Source organism: Aquarana catesbeiana, linkage group LG06 (assembly GCF_042186555.1).
Source record: "Aquarana catesbeiana isolate 2022-GZ linkage group LG06, ASM4218655v1, whole genome shotgun sequence".
NCBI lineage: Eukaryota > Metazoa > Chordata > Amphibia > Anura > Ranidae > Aquarana > Aquarana catesbeiana.
This window is the reverse complement of record NC_133329.1, coordinates 397,774,358-397,796,867: the sequence shown is the minus strand read 5'-3', so window position 1 is coordinate 397,796,867 and position 22,510 is coordinate 397,774,358. Positions and strand designations below refer to the sequence as shown.

The window sequence follows — 22,510 nt, the reverse complement described above, 5'->3', positions numbered from 1 at the left end:
TTTTAGCCGCATCGGTTGTTATATACGGGTAGCCGATCACCGGCTCGAAACAACGGTACCAGGATGATGCCTGCAGCTGCGGGTATCATCCCGGTATAACCCCGGAAAGCTGAGTACACAGATGTGCGTACGGTCGGCGGGAAGGGGTTAAATGCTAAAGACTTTTTGTTGGTGCAAATATTACAAGATAATTAACCAGGGAAGCGTGCTAAAACAATGCTGAAAATTATTGTTCTGAGTTGAGGCGTTTGCAGAATTTTGCTTCTAGTTACAACCAGATTTAGACGTTTTTTTTTTTTAAAAAGAATCTGAGAATTACTTGTAATAAAATGTGTTCTTTCCTGTTTGAACATGGTTGGCACCATAAGATTTTAGGACAGTCCTAACCCTTCAGACTTCAGGGGGCCGGGCTGTGGCCAGTGAGAGTAAACGATGCCCCATCGTTGGTGTCACAAGAAGGGATAGTGCCCCATCAATGGTCTCAGTGGGAGGAATAGTGCCCCATCTTTGGTGTCAGTGGGAGGAATAGTGCCCCATCTTTGGTGCCAGTGGGAGGAATAGTGCCCCATCATTGGTGTCAGTGGGAGGAATAGTGCCCCATCAATGGTCTCAGTGGGAGGAATAGTGCCCCATCTTTGGTGTCAGTGGGAGGAATAGTGCCCCATTATTGGTGTCAGTGGGAGGAATAGTGCCCCATTATTGGTGTCAGTGGGAGAAATAGTGCCCCATTTTTGGTGTCAGTGGAAGGGATAGTGCCCCGTCAGTGGGAGGAATAGTGCCCCATCTTTGGTGTCAGAGGGAAGAATAGTGCCCCATCCTTGGTATCAGTGGAAGGGATAGTGCCCCGTCAGTGGAAGGAATAGTGCCCTATCATAGGTGTCAGTGGGAGGAATAGTCCCCCTTTTTTGGTGTCAGTGGAAGGGATAGTGCCCCGTTAGTGGGAGGAATAGTGCCCCATCTTTGGTTTAGTGTGAGGAATCATGCCCCATCCTTGGTGTCAGTGGAAGGGATAGTGCCCCATCTTTGGTTTAGTGTGAGGAATAGTGCCCCATCTTTGGTGTCAGTGGGAGGAATAGTTCCCTGTTATTGGCATCTGTGGGAGGAATTATGCCCTATTGTTTGTGTCAACTGGAGAATAATGCCCCGTCATTGGGAGGAATAGTTCCCCATAACTGGCATTTGTGGGAGGAATTATGCCCCATTGTTGGTGTCAGTGGAAAGAATAGTGCCTCATCAATGGTGTTAGTAGGAGGAATAGTGCCCCATCATTGGCATTTGTGGGAGGGATTATGCCCCACTGTTGGTGTCCGTTGGAGGAATGACCCAAGGGCCAGATAAGGGCAAGCAAATGGTCACAGTTTGGAGATCACTGTTCTAGAGTAGATCATTATCCAAGAATGGTTGCTTGTCCTCAGTGGGACCACCTATAAATCTCTTTTGTGGGTCTTGCAGTCCCTCATTTGATTTGGCTGGGCTCGCCGAGACTGGGGGTTTCCCAGTTAAGAAAAGACTGCAGTATCCAGTGACTGGTATAAGCCATGACCGTATGCCGTATGTTCTCATCCGTTTTTCATCATTTCCTCCCTTCCCAGCCTGCAACGTCTTGTTCGTCAACTCGATCGATATGGAGTCACTGACGGGCCCCCAGGCCATCGCCAAGACCATTGCAGAGACCCTGTCCGCCGACCCCCAACCCAACGCAGCTGTCGTTCACTTTAAAGTCTCCTCTCAAGGCATCACCCTAACTGACAATCAGAGAAAGTGAGTAACTACACAATACACATGCCGTACACCGATGAGGTTCTTGCATGTTTCTCCATATCCTTTTAAAAATGCAAAAATATATCTGTTGATCTGCCAGAAATCCAGTGAGCTCAAACTTCCTGTACTGAACTGAAATACACCTCTACAATATATGTGCAGCTCTCCATGTTTTATCCCTTTAACCACCTCAATACCGGGCACTTTCACCCCCTTCCTGCCCAGACCAATTTTCAGCTTTCAGCGCTCTCGCACTTTCAATGACAATTACTCAGTCATGCTACACTGTACCCAGATTAAACTTTTATCATTTTTTTTTCACACAAATAGAGCTTTCTTTTGGTGGTATTTAATCACCTGTTTTTTATTTTTTATTTTTTGTGATATAAGCGAAAAAAGAGCGAAAATTTGGAAAACAAAAACAATATTTTCTACTTTCTGTTTTAAAATAAATTCAATAAAATAAAATTTCGTCATAAATTCAGGTCAGAATGTATTCTGCTACGTCTTTGGTAAAAAAAAAAAATCCCGATAAGTGTATGATAATAGGTTTGTGTGAAAGTTAAATAGTCCACGAGCTATGCTACGTGTCATTGAAAATTGATCATTCCTGATGTACTGACGGCCTCATCTCATTTCTTGAGGCCTAAAACGCCAGGACAGTACAGATACCCCCCAAATGACCCCTTTTTGTAAAGATGACAGTCCAAGGTATTTAGTAAGAGGCATAGTGAGTTTTCTTTTTTCCCCACAAAATTGTCCTATTATTAATATTATTTAAGATACTTACATAGCTCTGTCAATTTACGCAGCGCTTTACATATATATTGTACATTCACTTCAGTCCCTACCCTCAAGGAGCTTACAATCTAAGGTCCCTAACTCACATTCATATAATAGGGCCAATTTAGACAGAAGCCAATTAACCTACCAGCATGTCTTTGGAGTTATTAACAAGTCTCATACATGGCATAGATAAACTTGCAATTACACCCCAAAATACATTCTGCTACTCCCTGAGTACGGCGATATCACATGTGTGAGACTTTTCCACAGCCTGGCCACATACAGAAAGGCCCAACATACAGGGAGCACTATCAGGTGTTCTAGGAGCATAAATTACACATTTCATTTCCTGACTACCTATCACATTTTTGAAGGCCTCGGAGCACTAGGACAATGGAATTACCCACAAAATGACCCTATTTTGGAAAGAAAACACCCCAATGTATATTCTACAAGGCATAATGAGTCTTATGAATATGTCATTTTTTTCCACAAGTTCTTGGAAAATGTGGAAAGAAATTGTAAACGTATTTTATTTTACACAAGGTTGTCAATTTATAAGATTTTTCTAACACAAAGCATGTACATAGCAAAAATTACACCCCAAAATACATTCTGCTACTCCTCCTGAGTATGGCGATGCCACATGTGTGAGACTTTTCCACAGCCTGGCCACATACAGAGGCCCAACATGCAGGGAGCACCAACAGGTGTTCTAGGAGCATAAATTACACGTTTCGTTGCCTGACTACCTATTACATTTTTGAAGGCCCTGGAGCACCACCAGTACAATGGAATTACCCACAAAATGACCCTATTTTGGAAAGAAAACACCCCAATGTATATTCTATGAGGCATAATGAATCTTTTGAACGTGTCATTTTTTTCCACAAGTTTTTGGAAAATGTGCAAATAAAGTGTAAACGTATTTTTATTTTTTTTTTACAAAGTTGTCAATTCATAAGATTTTTCTAACACATAGCATATACATAGCAAAAATTACACCCCAAAATACATTCTGCTACTCCTCCTGACTATAGCAATACCACATCTATGAGACTTTTGCACAGCCTGGCCACATACAGAGGCCCAACCTGCAGGGAGCACCATCAGGTCTTCTAGGATCATAAATTACACATTTCATTTCATGACTACCTATCGCATTTTTGAAGGCTCTGGAGCACCAGGACAATAGAAGAGCCCCCAAAATGACCCCGTTTTGGAAAGGAAACACCCCAATGTATATTCTACGAGTCTTTTGAACATATCATTTTTTTCCCACAAGTTTCTGGAAAATGTGGAAAGAAAATGAAAACTTATTTTTTTTTTACACAAAGTTGTCAATTTAAAGGATTTTTTTTAACATATAGCATGAACTAAGAGTGGGATGCATTAAAGTTCAGGCTTCCCAATACTTTTGTGTGTGTATACATGTGTATATAGATATATATATATATAGCACTCCTATAGACTTCATACCATTATAAATCAGTATCTCAAACTTTACTGCAGGAATGGGCTTCAGCTGGATGGAAATACCATTTACATTCCGGGCAGTAAAGACATCTGAGTTTGCTGATCAGTGGGTGGTTGATGTCATACATATGGAGACATTAATATAACATGTGTGAACAGCTGATATATGTATTTGTATGAAAGTTTTCTTATGCTCTTTTAAAGAAAACTTTTAAAAACAAAGTTTTTTTTTGTTTTTATACATGGAATGATATTTTGGCACCTTAAAAGTCCCTTGTGCATATGTTATAAATTGTACTTTTTGGTATAATCCCCCCCTCCCCACCTCGGGCTTCCTATTCTGTAATTTTTATGGAAACTCAGCCGCCATATTGTCATTGTTTCATGATCTTGGAACCATAAGTTTTCCACTAAAACCTGATGCAACTAAGGGATTTCCTGGTGGGGGGGGGGTTCCCTACTGAGTCCCTGCCACATGTTGCACCCCCCTGGTCTAGAGTCGCGTTTTTTTTAATGGAAAGTGAAAGGTTGTGAGCTGTACGTTTTCCAAGTAATTACGCCGTGACATACTTCTCTCCCGAATTCCGTATAACACAGAACAGACTCCCATAAAGAGCAGACAGCTGTGTCCTATCATCTCTGGTTCTATATCTATAGATGAACGGCCCTCCGCTTTACAGCTGCTCCTCATCCGGCAATGCCGGCCCAGGCGTGCTTAGGCATAATCTCCGGCACGTGATGAACATTACATGGCGTTCTGAGGATTGAGTCAGGGCAGCCAACAAGACCCCTGTGGCCCTGAACACTGTGTCTAATAGTTTTCCAGATACAGAAATCTACAGTATAACCCTAAAATAACATTGTTCTATAGTTCTACATCCTTCAGTCTCCAAAATAACTTTTAATAGCAGATGAAATCTTGCACATCCCACAGTGCATTGCTTTAAGAATTGTCAAGAGTGTGCCGGCTTAAGTTATATGTAAACCAAATCAATAAATATCATATGATCTGGAAGAGTGGTCTCCAGACTGCAGCCCGTAGGCTGGATGTGGCCCTTTGCTTGCTTTTATCTGGCCCTTGGAGCACTATTCCTACCACTGTTACCAGCAGGCATAATTCATCCCGGGTACACCAATGATGAGGCACTATTCCTCCCACTGACACCAAAGACGGGGCACTATTCCTCCCACTGACACCAAAGACGGGGCACTATTCCTCCCACTGACACCAATGATGGGGCACTATTCCTCCCACTGACACCAATGATGGGGCACTATTCCTCCCACTGAACCAATGATGGGGCACTATTCCTCCCACTGACACCAATGATGGGGCACTATTCCTCCCACTGACACCAATGATGGGGCACTATTCCTCCCACTGACACCAATGATGGGGCACTATTCCTCCCACTGACACCAATGATGGGGCACTATTCCTCCCACTGACACCAATGATGGGACACTATTCCTCCCACTGACACCAATGATGGGACACTATTCCTCCCAGTGACACCAAAGATGGGACACTATTCCTCCCACTGACACCAATGATGGGGCACTATTCCTCCCACTGACACCAATGATGGGGCACTATTCCTCCCACTGACACCAATGATGGGGCACTATTCCTCCCACTGACACCAATGATGGGGCACTATTCCTCCCACTGACACCAATGATGGGGCACTATTCCTCCCACTGACACCAATGATGGGGCACTATTCCTCCCACTGACACCAATGATGGGACACTATTCCTCCCAGTGACACCAAAGATGGGACACTATTCCTCCCACTGACACCAATGATGGGACACTATTCCTCCCAGTGACACCAATGATGGAGCACAATTCCTCCCACTGACACCAAAGATGGGGCACTATTCCTCTCACTGACACCAATCATGGGGCACTATTCCGTCCACTGACACGAATAATTAATGAGACACTATTCCTTCCACTGACACCAAAGATGGAGCACTATTCCTCCCACTGACAACAATGATGGGCCACTATTCCTCCAGTAAACTTCCCCTTTGTTAATAAAGTTTGTAGACCTCTGATTTAGAACATTATAGTATAATTTCAAAAGTAGTTGTAGATCTTTTTAAGCCTCCCGCTTTTATTACCTAGTTGTGGAAATTTGGCGTGCTATAAATGCCCTAAAAAAAACCTTCATCGAAGTACATGGGGTGCACAAGGTGAGTGCAGTGTGTCCTGCCCTTCTACCCTGCTTATACTCCCCCCTCATTCTCGCTGGCAATGCTTGGCTGTCAAAATGACAGCAGGGAGTTGCTGTGTAAATACAGCAGCTATAATAGTTGCTTCTTTAAAAGAACGGACACCCTACACTCTGTTATAAGCATTTCATCCGTGTATTTAGCTGTTTGCCTTTTAGTTCAGCTTTATCAATGACACTGACCAGAATGATGAGTGAAATGTATTCCCTCTTTCAGGCTGTTCTTCCGGAGACACTATCCTCTGAACACAGTCACATTCTGTGACCTGGATCCGCAGGAGAGGAAGTGAGTACCCGGAAATGATGTACAATATGAAGTGACACACACAAAGCCCCGTCTAACCCATTGCCTGAGTATATGAGAGCCGCTAGATCTCCTTTTATTTATGTCCAGGATTGTGAACGACTGTCTAATTTAACCACCTGACCTCCGGAAGATTTAACCCCCCCCCCTTCCTGATCAGGCCATTTTTTTTGCGATACGGAACTGCGTTACTTTAACTGACAATTGCGCGGTCGTGCTGTACCCCAAAAAAAAATCAAAAAAATTTTTTCCCCCTCAAATAGAGCTTTCTTTTTCTTATTTTTAAAAAAAAAAAAAAAAGTAAAAAAAGTAAGTAAAAAAAAAAAAAAAATATCTCATAGTTTGTAGACGCTATAACCAATCAATATACGCTTATTGGGATTTTTTTTTTCTTACCAAAAATATGTAGAAGAATACATATTGGCCTAAATGTATGAAGAAATTAGATTTTTTTTTTTTAAGTTATTGGATTTGTTTTATAGCAGAAAGTAAAATATATAAATAAATATATATTTTACTTTCTGCTATAAAACAAATCCAATAACTTTTTTTTTTTTTTTTAAATCTAATTTCTTCATAAATTTAGGCCAATATGTATTCTGCTACATATTTTTGGTAAAAAAAAAAAAAAAAAAAAAAGAAAAAATCCCAATAAGCGTATATTGATTGGTTATAGCATCTACAAACTGTGAGATATTTTTATTTATTTTTATTTTTTTTTACTTACTTTTTTTACTTACCCTATTTATTTATTTATTTTTACTAGTAATGGAAGCGAACAGCAACTTATAGCTGGACTGCGATATTGCGGCGGACATTCTTACACTAAAAATATGCACTGTCACTGTACTAATGACACTGGCTGGCAAGGGGTTAACATCAGGGGCTATCAAAGGGTTAAATGTGTGCCTAGCCAGTGTTTTAGTATACGGTGGGAGGAGCTTTTACTAGGGGAAGAAATGGAATTTATTTCCTGCTTTGCAGAGACACAAACTTCATCCCTCCCCCCCCCCCCCTATCAGAATGGCGATATGCTTTGTTAACAGCGGCAGATCTGTCTCTCTGCCCCGATGAACGGCAGGTTCCAGCAGACAGCGAGTACCTGGCACCTGCCGATCAGCTTCCACTGTGTGTAATGACAGCGAAAGCGAGCCGTCGGCAGCATGCGCAAGCGCGCCCGCTACCCGGAGGTGTCAGATCGTGTACTAGGTACGTCATCTGGTGTAGCAGGGCCGCTTTGCCGCCATATATCTATGTTATACGGTTAACCCCTTTATGACCGTCTAACACATATGTGCAGTGGCAGAAGGGTTGGGCTTGATTACCCACACGTGCCTTGTCGCATGGTGGCTGATATTTCTGTTTCCGAGAGCGCGCTCACTGCAGACTCCCAGCCCGAAGCCCGAGCTGTGAAAGAGAACTCTTGATTTCTCCGCTCCAGCTCCTGATCATGTGACCACTCTGACAGCCAATCACATTGGTCAAGTGATTGTCCGTCCTTCCTTCCCACCATTCCCTGCATTCAGAACTTTTTAAAGGGATGCTGGGGGTGGGTGGGAGGGAAAGGGTAATTAAGCTGAAAGACTTTAGTGAGACCGCTCCTATGTTAGAAAAAAGTACCCCCAAAAGAGAGGAGGGCGTTATAAGGAAGATCCAGATATGTAAAACCAAATCCAATCGTAATACGATCTAGAAATGTTTTTTATTTGATGATTAAAAATAAATAAATAAATAAATAATAATAATATATATATATATAAAAAACACACGTTTCTGAGGTTCACAAGCGCCCACTTTATCAGGGCTTAGATATAATGTGACTTCAGCAATGCCTGGACTCAAAGCAGTTTTCAAATATGTTTGTTGGTCTCACAGAAGATATTATCAAAAGGTAGTGCAGCATTAAAGGGAATTTTAAAGCCAATTTTTTTTTTCCTTGAAGAAGCCCGATCTATGGGTGAAACATGTTGGGAATTTTATCCTTCTATGCTGTATCCATAAAATCATGTTGATTTGTAATTGCAATTGGCTTCCAATTTGGTTGTAGTTTTAACAATTTTTTTATTTTTTCTAAAATAATTTTTTTTTTCTTATATAACATAGTTGTTACTATTTTTCGAATTAATTTGCACCTTAAAAATCCCATTTCCTCTCTCTATATTTAAAAACACACGTCATACTTGCCTGCTCTGTGCAAACATTTTTTGCCGCGTGCCCCCATAGCAAGCCAACACACAGAGCACGGCAGGGGTTCAGGTAAGTAAAACGGGGGGGGGGTTGGGGGGGTTTGGGGGGCCGGTGACTGCCAGGTGTTTTTTCACCTTAATACATAGGATAATTGACATTCTATCCTTCTCATGTCATCGGTAACATTGCTTGGGAAGTTGTCCCCAGTGATGGATCATCGTGACTCCCCCATTGATGTAGATCCTGTATGAGGAATACAATGCTGTCCAGGATTTACTGAGCCTTCTGTATTAATCTGAGTTTTGTTGCTTCTCCAGGTGGATGAAGACAGATGGAAGCCCAGCAAAGTAAGTCAAGAATTCATAAGAGTAAATAGTTGATAGAATTAAACATATATTGGTACTTTCAATAAAATTCAATAAAATTGTAAACAACAAGAAAACATGCCATAAATCAAAGACCACTCAACACAAAGGGCATAGTACAGGGGGGTCAGTACCAGGGGGGGGGGGGCAGGAGGGCTTAATACGGGGGGGGGGGGCAGGAGGACACAGTACAGGGAGTAAGATTGGCACAGTATTGGGGGGAGGGGGGGTGATGACAGAAGGGCACAGTATGGGAGGGGGTTCAGGATGGCATAGTACAGGGAAATGGCATGAGGGCACAGTACAGTGGGGTGGGAGGCGACATTACAGGGGGCAGGAGGGCACAATATTACAGTAAGGAGAGCACAGTATGTGGGGGGCAAGAGGGCTCAGTACAGAAAAGAAGGTGGGCATAGTATTGGGGGGGGGGGGGGGTCGGGGCCAGGAGGGGTACAATATTAGGGTCAGTAGAGCACAGTCAGGGAGGGGGCTCCGGATGGCACAGTACAGGGAGGGGACATGAGGGCACAGTACAGGGAGGGTAGGAGGCAACATTACAGGGGTCAGGAGGGCACAGTACAGGAGGGGTCAGGAGGGCACAATACTAGAATCAGCAGAGTACAGTATAGGAGGGCACAGTACAGGGAAGGAGGGCACAATATTGGGGTCAGGAGAGCACAGCCTGGGGGGGGGGGGGGGGGAGTCCAGGTGGCATAGTACAAGGAGGAAGCATGAGGGCACAGTACAGGGGGGGGATCAGGAGGGCACAATACTGGGCTCAGGAGAGCACAGTACGGGGGGGGGGGGGTCAAGAGGGGGGGCAGGAGGGCGCACAGTACAGGGGGGATCAGGAGGGCACAATACTAGGCTCAGGAAAACACAGTACAAGGGGGGGGGGGGGTCAAGGGTGGGGGCAGGAGGGCACAGGGAAGAAAGCAGACACAGTATTGAGGGGGGACAGGAGAGCACAAAATTAGCGTCAGGTGAGCACAGTCCTGGGAAGGAGGGGGGGGGGGGGGTCCGGAAGGCATAGTACAAGGAGGGGGCATGAGGGCACAGTACAGGGGGGTAGGAGGCAGGTGACAGGGGGGGCAGGAGGGCATAGTACGGGGAAGGGGGGGGGGCAGGAGGGCACAGTACGGGGAAGGGGGGGGGGCAGGAGGGCATAGTACGGGGAAGGGGGGGGGGCAGGAGGGCACAGTACAGTAAGGACAGCTTAGTAAAAAGCGCAACTATCTTGGCAAATCTGGGACAGTTGGCAAGTATTATGTAATGCAAGATTATCACACCTGGGGCCCCTGCGCAGTGCCCAGAATTGCCCGTGGGTTAAGGTGGCCCTATAATAAACAAAATCGCAGCGCCATTAATGCATCCATTTTGCTGCTTCTCCTCCAGGCTCTTCGGCTTCGTCGCCCGAAAACAAGGGAGCACGACGGACAACGTGTGCCATCTGTTCGCGGAGTTGGACCCCAACCAGCCGGCCACTGCCATAGTCAACTTTGTCTCCCGGGTGATCGGCTTACAGAAAAGATGAACGCCCCCCCCCCCCCATCTCCCACACGGGTCATCTCCTCCTGTTTATGAACCAGCCCAAAGTTTGCTAAACAGACTCCTAAAGAAGGCGAGAGAGCAAGTGCATTGTGGGAAATCGCAAGTGATTATGGGGGCCATTTCTGGTTGGAAGCGATCAGCAAAAAAACAAACAAAAAGACAAAATTGAGGGAAATTTCCCGTTTTTCCAATGAAGTGGCAGAAAAGGACTGCAAAATCGGCGCAATTTTTTGGGTCACTTATCAGCCTGCTCATTATTCCGATCCTGCAAATACTAAATGGCATACTCAGCTACGTGCGTATATAAACCTATCTAGCATACACAGAATTTATAAGGAATTTTAGAGAAAAAAAATATATATAAGGCTATATTTTGTATAAATGCATTGAGTGTACAAAGCTACCTATATTTACTGTCTTTTTAAATAAAAGTAACCCTTTTAAATAAAGTGTATCCAATTGAAATCGAGGAGAACGGGATTATACAAAAACTTTTTTTTTTTTTTTTTTTTTGGAGCAGGCACTTCTGAGAACTTTCAGAACTTTGCACTAATGTACCTTGTCTATGGTGAGCAATTCTGGTGAGATGGCGACACCTAGTGGTCAGAATGAAGTTTGCGATTCGTAAGAAAAAAAACATGCGCTTCCTTTATTCTTTCTTTCTTTTTTTTTTTTTTTGTAGAACTTTAAGGAGACAGTAAATTAAGGTTTAGCCTGCGTATCCTTATTTTGCTTTTAACATTAAAACACACTGCAAGGATTTTTTTTTTTTTTAATGATTACTAAGCAAGTTGAATGAATGAATTATGTTGCAAAGTTTAAAATTCTTTTTTTTTTTTTTTTTTTTTCCCCTGGGCTTTTAATAATTTAATAATAATTCAAGGACCGGCAATGTTCTGTAACCTGCAGCAACCACTAATCTAATTTCCTTGGCCTTTGATATAGGAGCTATTCATTGGTTGATGTGGGTTACTACGCATTTGTAGAGCCTTTTGCACAGTCTTAGAAATTAATGACAGTAGGAAATAAGTTTCCTTGGGAACAAGGTGCAATTTTTAAAACAGATAAAGTAAGGGTTTGGAGACATAAGGATTGTCTGTATTATCCTGCAGCCGGATTTTGTCTTTCCAACTGACATTCTCCAACTGACATTCTCCAACTGACATTTTCCAACTGACATTCTCCAACTGCCATTTTTGGCATGGTATCTAATTGGTTACATTAAGGGGCAACAGATGATGTTCTTATAAAGGAAACCATGCATTTGTGAGAAGGAATGGGGATTCTGATTGGAGATCCTGATCTACAGTTATCTACTTATAATCTCTATTTAGAGAGGTAGCAACTGTTACTTTGTTGCCCTTAGAGATCTGGCTATCAGAGAGGTAGCATCTGTTACTTTGTTGCCCTTAGAGGTCTCATGTAACTCTGGAGAAAACCAGGAATTACAGGTCTCCGTCTACCAGCATTAGAAGCCTCCGTTGGAAGATGCCACTTCTCTGATTCCTGGGCTAAAAGACTCTTTCTCCGGTAGGGAAGCTGAACTTTTTCAGCTTCACTGTATATGACATGACCACCCCAGAACTAGAAAAAGTATGGCGGAAGGAGTGCTCAGTGTCCAAAAAAAAAAAAGCGAGTTTGAAGGTGGGTTAAAAGGCGAAGTCAATCAAGCCAACGCGTTTCAGGGGAAAGGGACTCCCCCTTTTTTAGGGCTGTTGCTGCATGGTAATAGAAGGGGGGCAATTTCCTCTGGCTGATTGTGCACCTACAGCCGGCAACTATGACAGCTCCCTTTCTGATATTTTATGAACACACCCAGTCTGGGACTCCTCCCCTTCTGCAACAGCCCTGAAGAAGGGGGAGTCCCTTTCCCCTGAAACATGTTGGCTTTGATATATTGTGTTGCTACTTTCAATAAACGCCCTTTTATCCCACCTTCAGACTCGCATTTCTGTAGACACTGGGCGTTTCTTCCGCAATACCTTTTCGAGTCTACGCGTGGAAAAAGGCCAGAAGGCCGTACCAAAACAGGAAGCAGCCCACAGCCTTAGAGGGCTCACCGCCACTACCGGAAGTGATTTTCTTCCTAATCGCCCACGTTAATCGCCCACCCGTGACCAGAGACTGGTCGAGTCAGCCCAGGGCGGTCTCCAGCACAAACGAGACACCCCCAGCACTAAGACAGCCTTGGGAGGTGGAGGGTGGTAGCTCCCATCTGAGGCTTCTCACCTGGGTTTTATTTTGCTTTATTCTCCCTTTTTAAAGGGCAACCTCTGTGTCTCTGACCCGCTACATTAATACATGTTTCATATAAATGAAGGATCTTGTTTTCATTGTTTCATTCATCGCTGCGGTGTTCAGTTTTATTTACTCGTTCACACTAACTGTTGAGATCAGTGTATCAGATTCGGACTACTAAGAATACTAAGAATACTGCTTTTGGGCTGTTATATATATATATATTTTTTTTTATTATTTTTTTTTTATTTTAAGCTACAACTGACCTTCCTGTGTAGCAAGCTTTGGCTCGGGGTGGAACTACAAGTCTCAGAAAGACTGCTGTTGATTGTAGCTCCCCTCCAGCCGACCAACAATCGCCTATCCTTGCCTTAAAACGACCGTGCTGTACTTGGCAGCTTTGTGACTACTAAATCCGCGTCTCTCCGGCTCATCTACAAATATCTATGATCGATAATGAATGCAAATGAAATAACTGCAATACCCCCCCCCCCCCCCCCACCACCCCTTTCCTGATGCTTAACCCAGCCAGACTTCTCAATGGAGCAAATTTATTTCACTTTACTCAATGCAATTCATAATAGTAAAAAATACATTAAAAAATTCCAATTTGCGTCAGTTTCAGCCAATCATGGAGTACCTTCGTGCATCAGGTGCTCTATACTTGCTCCATAGGCAGATGTAGTCAGTACACCGGATTCGCTTTAGTATCCCTGCAGCCGATGCATCGGGTACTGCCGCAGTCTGGTTATTTTTATGGGTTGTGCCTTATACCTGCTTTGTCTCCTGTCTTTGGCACATATGTACTCCCGTTATTCGCTCGTCATTCGATCCCATGTCATGGGCTGCTCTATTATTATTATTATTATTATTAATCCTCAGTCTCATCGTTCTGCAAACCCTACCATACAGTATTAATTCTCAACTTGTTACTTATACAGATGACTAAGGCACCTAGATAGAGTCAGACTGGATCTACTGCAAGAAGTGCAAGAAATGGTTATGACTTCCTTGCTTTTTCTTTTATGTTGCTTTCAAACTTTTTTAAAGTCGACCAACTTTGTTGTTCAACTTTCTACCTAAAGTGGTTGTAAACCCTTCCATATACCCAGTGCAGTGACTATCCTCAGGTGATACGATGATATCAATTTTCCTACATAAGTTGTACCTATTTATCTACAGCGGTCTTTCCCCTCTACATCCATTCAAAGTGCAGAATTTACACAGGATCTCTCAGCTCTGAAAAGCAGGGGGTGGCGGAGAGCTTAAGTTACATCAGTGAGGAGAGCTCTGAGAGCTGATTGGAGGGCCACTGATGAGGCAGTACAGCCAGCCCCTCCTGTACTGGGCCTGGGCCCCATCAGTTCAGAAGGGGGGGCCCGGGCACCTGCTGAGTAGGAGGTCTGGCTGTACTGTCTTATTGCAGATACCGATGCTCTTCTGCCTTCCCCTGCAATGCTGCCAGCTTTGCCTCCTCTTTCTCTCCCAGGGGGATTGGCTCTAACACATGCGCCCCTTCCATCTGCTGTCCGGGCCCCCCTGTGCGCCCCTTTCCTCCGCAGCGCTTCCGGCTTCTCTCCTCTCCTCTCTAACTGGCAGCTTCTGTGGGCACACAGGGGGATGTTTCAGGATGGAGAGCGCGGAAAGGAGGTCGGTAAATATGTTGTTTACTGGCCCCTTCCTTTCCTGAATGAACACAGCGAGCGATTGGTACCAATCAGTCCTGTGTCTATTCATCACTGAAGCATAGTAAAATTGGGTTTACTATGCTTCAGCTTGTAGAATAGCAGGAAACCTCAGAGTGCTTCCTATTCATTCATCTGTGCATCTGAAGCTACAGAGAAAGGGACTGATAAATCTATGTCCTCAGCCACTTTTGGGGGGGGGGGGTTATGTGGTGTATGATTTCTAACAGCAGCCCTGCCCTTCACACAGCACACAGGAGCAGACCTGAGTCTGTCAATCACAAGCTGTGTGCTGGAGCACCCTCCCCTGTCACCTTTTTTTCCCTTGGTGTCAGGAAAACTTGTCAGAGGTGATTCATGCTGATAGCAGAGGAAGGATGCAGCAGACAGAAATGACACTTGGTGCTCTGGATTTAGACAAGTACACACTATAGAGGGATAGGCTTTGTTCATATTTCACGTCTGAGGTTTACAACCACTTTAAATATGCAATAGTCTACAAGCATAAAGAAAACAAAATATATCGTATGCTGCAAAAAAAAAAATAGATTGTGTTGACTATACAATTGGCTTTAGCGATAAAAAAAAATATGTAGCATGCAATTAAAAATTCAAATCTGCAAAAGACTATCTTAGGAGTAATTCTAACGTTTTGCACCGTTCTTGTACTTTTAGTAGCTCTCAGTCCTTCTCTACAATAAAAAACCCCTTGTGAATTCTGTACAATATACAGCATATGTCCCTTAAACTTTTAAAAAAAAATTTTTGTATAGGGATAATAGCAACCGTTCTGAGCTTTGCCTCCATTGTATAGAGGCGACGGTGGCCCTTTCTGAAGACCTACAGCTTAACGTCAACTCCTTTCCATTAAACCTCCCCCCCCCCCCGATTCCTTTCCTGGATTCCTCCCCGACGACTAACATTAGCAAGATACGCTCTTTGCTGAAACGAATATTTTGGCCTTATAACCATCAAACCTCCTTTGTCTAATTCTGCTCAACTGTCATCCAGAAGAAAAAAAATAAACTAAAAAGTGACTAACGATCGTTATATTCCCCTGTTTTTTTTATTTGTAAAGAAGGATCTAGCATGTGAGAAGGTTTCAGAGGCGGGTAAATCCTATGGGAGGCGTGAGTGTGTGCGTTTTCTTTTATTTTTTGCGTGTGGGCTAATCAAGAAGCTCGTTCTTTTTTTTTTTTTTTTTATTATTTATTTTTTAACGTGATGTAATAAAGGCACTTAGGTAACTGCTGTAACGCTGTGCCCCCCCTTTCCGTGTGCTGTAGGATGGTGCTTCTCAACCCTGTCCATCAAGTACCCCACAACAGACCATAAATAAAATGGCTGTCCAAAATACCAAGCCATTGACTCTGATTTAAAGCACCTGTGCAGGATAAAGGAAAACCTGCAAACGTGGCCTGTTGGGGGGGTACTTGAGGACAGGGTTGAGAACCACTGCTGTAGGAGACCACCCTAAACAGGTCCCACTCAGTGCCTTATAGGACCGTCAGAAGCAGGCGGTCAGGGTGCAAAGGGTTAAAGCAGCGTGCCGGAGGAAACACCCCGTGTCGCCCCTTTGGCTGGGGAGGAGGGCGGTGGAATCTTTGTCCCTCTGTCCAGCCGTGAAAGGGTATTCAGTGTGAAGGACTCAATGCAGTGTGTAGAAGAGGGCTGGTTTATGTGTTACTAATGAGGAGATAACCTGTTGTTTTTTTTTTTATGTGTAGCAAGCTTAGCTTATTTTAAATGCTAATGAAGATTTTAAAGAAGGCTTTGTCTTATTGGGTACAGGCTCCTACAAATTCACTCAAGTGCAATGTCCTATCTTCCAAGAAGGTCATAACACTAAGGGTGTCTCTTTTATAAAACATTTGCTGCACGAATGTCAGAAGCCTTCGTACAAGCTGAGCAGAGCGTCGCCATCATTTTTGTAAGAGATGAATGCCTGTGTTGTCAGCTCCATCTAGTGGCTGAAATGCGATCTAGTTTTTCTCATCAAGGCGTTTCAGAAAACTGTACTGCATTTTGGCCACTAGGTGGAGCTGACAATACAGGCATTAAAGCGGCTCTTCAGCCTCTGCAGGATGATCCCTCCTCTCCACCCCCCACTTTAAAAAAAAAAAAAAAAAAAAAGTCCATCCTCATCCCCCCCTTGCACATCATTCAGCTAGGTGAACGACGTGTACTGTCCCCCCTCTGCCACCGGGGATGGGCACATCACGTATCCCTGGAGGCAAAGCCTTCCACTTAGTAAAGATGGAGGGGGCGGGCCTAGCAGGGGGTCATTGAGACCCCGGAACAGCCAGCAGCTTCTCGATAATGTCAGAGCAGTAGAGAAGAGGATCTCCACAGGACAGCACTGGATCCACTGGGTGGGTGAAGAAACAAAGGCTTACACACAAATGCTTTTGAAATTTGGACAACAAATGTTTTATAAATAGACCCCTAAGTGTAATGTATTATTATTTCAAGGACCCTATAGGGGGCAGCACTGTGGCTCAGTGTTTAGCCCTTCTGCCTTTGGATCCTTGGTTTAAAACCTGGCCAGGATACCATCTGCATGGACTTTGCATGTTTTCCCCTGTGCTTACGTGGGGTTCCTCTTGGTAGTCCCATGTTTTGAAGATATGCTGGTAGGTTAACTGTCTCCTGTCCAAATTTGCCCTTCGTATTTGTACATGGGTCTTAAAATCCCAACTGGACCCTAGTAACACTATGGTAGGTACTGTAGCTAATGCAGCTCTGGTACTTATTTCAAACTTGGAGCCACAAAAAAAGTAAGGTTCCAAGGTTTCTAAGAGCACCGAAGATCACAACATGGTCATGGTGGTGGAATGGATGGAGACCATAAGATCTCTGTTTTATCCAAATTTCATGTTCTGTTTATAGTGGAGGTGTAAAAATTCCCATCGTTGCAATTTTATTAGTACTTAAGCTATTGAATCTCTTAATATATAAGTGATGTTTTGTTATCCTTGTAGATGATTGAGCTGGATACAGTAGTATCTAGAGCACATGTTCTAGTAATGACAAAACTCAACCACTCTTCTTCTTTAATCCTTAGCTGGTGATTGGGGAGCCGGTTGTTTTTGGTAGGTGCCAAAAGATCCCACAGTACAAAAAATGGTAACCACCCCAAACCTATAACTGGCCTTTGCCAATGGATCCCACCTGGTGTTCACAATAATGCCTCTACCCTTGGCCATCGGTGGCAATATTTCTAGCCACAACGATGGACAGTGTCTGGTTCTTTAGGTCTTCCTCGATGTGTTCGAGCCATGTTTTCTTCAGTGCTGCTTGTTGAACCCTAAGAAAATTCGGCAGCTCTTTATAGAACTACAAAGGCAAAGCAATGGTTTTATTTCAGTATAGTATGCAGAAGTCAATGGACTTTTGGAATATCCCCTTTAAGGGCGGAGCCTGTACCCATAAGCAATTGTTTTGTATTTCACTGTTCCTGTGATACATCATTCCCATTCTATAGACATTGAGGATTTATATTATAATTACCATGACTTATATTTAGGGGAAGGTATTCTAGCTAAGAGGGAGCTTGAGAAACTATTATGGTTGGTGGATTGTAAGTGACAAGATGGCCACTTGAATGAAAGCAGCTAAAAGGAACGCTAAAGCTGAACTCTCAAAGCTGGGCTCTCAAACTGTTTGAGGGAAGGGATGACAAGGAGCAATACTGATGAAGGGGAGACAGCAGAGAGATGACCTTGCCAGGAATACTGCTACTCCTTCACTGTGTAACCACAGGCAGGGGGTGGGAATGTGACCTAGCTGTGTCAATCTCAGTCCTGGGTGAACAGAACTGCAGATACTTTTGGCAGATATTACAGCTCACATATATTTTGTATGCATTTCACCTGGGTATGAAGCTGTTCACCTGGAGTTCAAATTACGGCACTCCATCTTGTGAAGAATCATGAGTCGTGGCATGTCCAGCAGTAGGTATGGAATGTTGGGACGTTTCGCTCTTCAACAGCTATGAGGCCAGAGTTGGCTAAAGCCTTGTTTAAAAAAAAAAGTTTGAGAAGTAAACTTTGTTCTTTCCATTCCTCTTCCTAAAATCTGTAAAACAAAGCAGATTAGAGTGCGGAAATTATTTTTTCTTTGCTAGTCTGGGGGTACCAACCCAGCAAGACTGACCTTTTGGCCAAGTGAACTCCACCAACCTTGAGATCATCATCTCTTTTCCTCCTTCAGTGGCCATGAATGTGGATTAATGAACCTGACTTTATTTTTCTATGTAGTCAACTGAGTGCGGAATGAAAACATAGCCTATAGCATCACCGTGTCCTTACCTATATATATATATGATGTTTAAGTGACAGCACTTTTCTTACACATGCATGTGAACTCACACATGGACAGAGTATTTTACGGGAGAGGGGGGCAGTTGGAACCACTCATGCACTTGCCACCAAGGATCGTGGCCTTAGTTGGGAGATCTTCTCACAACTCAGTAAGAGTTGAAATAAGTAGGTCCTCCCAGCAACGGAGAAGCCACGTTGCTGTATAGCTTGCTCGACACTGGACACACAAACCTTGTAATATAGAAAGACAATAACCAAAGACACTTCTTTCTTGAGAAGCCATGTTGCCGTACATTGCCTTAAGCGTTCTTTTGCTGGAGATGTGGTGTTGCTACTGCTTAGGCTCCTAAATCAGCAAGAGGTCTGTATCTCGATGTACATGGTCTTTGTATCATAAAAAAGTCCAAAGGATGTATAGGTCATGGTGTAAGTATATCTAACAGACTTTTCGCACACAAGATGGGTGTTTATATCGTATACACCAAGTGACCTTTTAGACCATTAAATTCATAGAATCACATAACCAGAGTTGGAAATTGTGTCCTTGCTATGATTTCGTAGTCAACTGTAGGCCTTTAGAGCCAACAGATGTCCAATTCTGAAGACCAAGTGAGTTTCGGTAGAGTAGGCGGACTTTGGGTCTTTAGATTAAGAAAACACAAAGCTCTAGGCTCTTTAGGTTCAAGTGTCAATCTCCATGCCAGACCTGAAAATGTTGACTTGGGTTAATCTGGAGCTCTAGCCAGCCAAAGTTTAGATAATTCCAGGAAATGCAACTCGTGGCAGTTGGTTATACCAACAGACGTTTGACCATTGCCAACTTCTCTTGTTTCCTAGGACTCTCAGGTATGAAAATTTAAGATTGTGATTTCTAAGTAAGAATGTTTTAGATTCCTTTTGCAATAAAGTCTCAGACATCATACATATTGAACGATCTTGATGGGGAGGTGGAACATAGAAGAGTAGGACATCTTCTCCCATCCTGTAGTAAGCATTCTGAGTTACCCTACATATACTCCACACCTTACTAGCCACTCACACTTGCTGCAAGCCACTAAAAAAAAAACAAAAAAAAACACCCATCGCCTTCCTTTTTCTATTTCCCCTCTATACCTAGCCACATCGTCACGTCATTGGTCGTCAACTCTCTGATTGGTAAAAGATCCATTGGTTTCAATGGTCCCTCTGCCAAGCCACAGGGTAAGACCTCGCTGCTGCACCAAACTTCGCTAAGACCTTGCCACTTGCAAAAAGACTTTACGCCTTAATGGACTAGTACCGCTTTCCGTTCTTGTGGAAGCCGGGATTCTTAACACACTTTATATATATTTTGCCTCACAACCTATCAACAGCAACCAATAACCAAAACTGTTGAAAAAAAAAAAAAATAAATAAAAAAAAAAAAAGTTAAAAGTATGCAAATAAAAAAAAAATATAAAAAGGAAGAGAATACCCCCTCTCTGTATTTATATAGATGGAAATATACTTTATATTTTGTATCCATGTCCTCTTATTGTTATCACTTGTACAAAATATATGTGCCTTTTTTGGCTTATGTTGAATAGAATATTAGACCCTTTTTTGCTTCCACTTTTCTGTTTGTACAGATGTCTGTAATTCTTTGCATATTATTGTATGGCTTTGTCAGTGATAACATCATATAAAATATACTTTTGCTTGGAATTGTGTCTTCTCTCTTTATTTTATAATAACAGTGAAGTATGGCTTGAATGAAAAATGCCATAACGGGCATATCCACTTTTCTCAGAAGTTTGATTTGTGGTGGACAGTGAAATAGTCAACTTTGTGAACAGCATTCGCAATCTACTATGTAGCCTTGTGATCACCTGTCGGTGGGGTGCAGCGCGGTGTGGTTGGGCAGGATAAAACACACTCAGTCCCCGTGGGTCTCACTCCCAGAACTTGTATTGAAACAATGCAGACACAGTTTTCAAATAGCCCGGTGGGATGGCAGCCCAACCAGCAACACTCACAGTTCCAACATGTAGAGAGCAGGTTGTAGCCGACTGTCAGCGTGTGTAGAGAGGGGAAGAATGTGGCCTAGCTGTCCTGTGCCCAACACGCAGGTGTCTAGAGAGGTTGCAAACCCTACATTTTCCCTCCTCGTCGAGAACCTTTCCTTACCGCTAATGCTGTCCCAAACGGGTGGGCTACCTGTCCCTAATCTACTAACTCACAAATGCGCGCCAAACCTGAGAGCCAGGGCCTTTAATAGGCTCTGCCTGACCCAAGATGGCTGCCAGAGTCACAGCTGTTAATTGGATGCTTCCCCAGTGACCCAGGAAAACATAGTGGAACTATGTTCCCCTTGACTGCCTCTCAAACTGCAGTGCTGCTGCGGAGAGCGCCACATACAGTAGAGAACATAGACTACACCTGCCTATACGCAAAGGCCCTTGGAGCATCTAATATACTCAGCAGGATCCATTCAACAGCTGTGTATTGGAATGATACTAAAGTTGTTTCACTATGGTGGGGTCTATCTAAATATAAAGGGATGCAATGGTCCGTTTGCTACCTTTCTTTCCTTCCAGATTCAAAGAAGGAGTCTTATGTATTAGATTGTTCTGTCCCCCAGGGAACAAAGTATATGTAGTACGTTGTCATACACTATATTACCAAAAGTATTGGGACGCCTGCCTTTACACGCAATTGAACTTTAATGGCATCCCAGTCTTAGTCCGTAGGGTTTAATATCGAGTTGGCCCACCCTTTGCAGCTATAACAGCTTCAACTCTTCTGAGAAGGCCGTCCACAAGGTTTAGGAGTGTGTCTATGGGAATGTTTGACCATTCTTCCAGAAGAGCATTTGTGAGGTTAGGCACTGATGTGGATAAGATGGCCTGACTCAAAGTCTCCACTATAATTCATCCCTAAGGTGTTCTATTGGGTTGAGGTCAAGACTGTGCCAGTCAAGTTTCTCCACCCCAAACTCGCTCATCCATGTCTTTATGGCCCTTGCCTTGTGCACTGGTGTACAGTCATGTTGGAACAGGAAGGGGCTGTCCCCAAACTTCCCACAAAGTTGGGAGCATGAAATGGTTCAAAATGTCTTGGTATGCTGACGCCTTAAGAGTTCCCTTCACTGGAACTAAGGGGCCAAGCCCAACCCCTGAAAAACAAGCAACCCCACACCATAATCCCCCCTCCACCAAATGATTTAGACCAGTGCACAAAGCAAGGTCCATAAAGACATGGATGAGCGAGTTTGGGATGGAGGTACTTGACTGGCCTACACAGAGTCCTGTCTGCAACCCGATAGAAGACCTTTTGGATGAATTGGAGTGGAGGCTGCGAGACAGGCCTTCTCATCCACATCAGTGCCTGGCCTGCAGCCTCACTAGTGCCCAGCAATGCAGCCTCACCTGTGCCCAGCAATGCAGCCTCACCAGTGCCCAGGAATTTAGCCTCACCAGTGCCCAGCAGTGTGCAGACTTCAGGAGCGCGCTACATAAAGAATGCAGGGCTAAGGATCACGCTACATAAAGAATACAGGGCTAAGGTGCTTGCTACATAAAGAATGCAGGGCTAAGGATCACGCTACATAAAGAATGCAGGGCTAAGGTGCTTGCTA

General features: G+C 43.7%; 1 protein-coding gene across 12 annotated transcripts in view; it reads left to right on the top strand.

Moving 5' to 3' along the window:
• The window catches only part of TNS1 (tensin 1), a 673,270-nt gene extending 652,672 nt beyond the window's left edge, over positions 1-20,598 (top strand). For 11 of the 12 annotated variants that reach the window (XM_073634389.1, XM_073634393.1, XM_073634391.1 and 8 more), the window contains 4 exons: positions 1,593-1,761; positions 6,481-6,549; positions 9,072-9,101; positions 10,515-20,598. In XM_073634389.1, coding sequence (XP_073490490.1) covers positions 1,593-1,761; positions 6,481-6,549; positions 9,072-9,101; positions 10,515-10,653 — 407 coding nt within the window. In that variant the 3' untranslated portion in view covers positions 10,654-20,598. The remainder of the gene's footprint in view (positions 1-1,592; positions 1,762-6,480; positions 6,550-9,071; positions 9,102-10,514) is intronic. The other variant, XR_012245040.1, reaches the window with a different exon arrangement.
• The last annotated feature ends 1,912 nt before the right edge of the window (positions 20,599-22,510 follow it).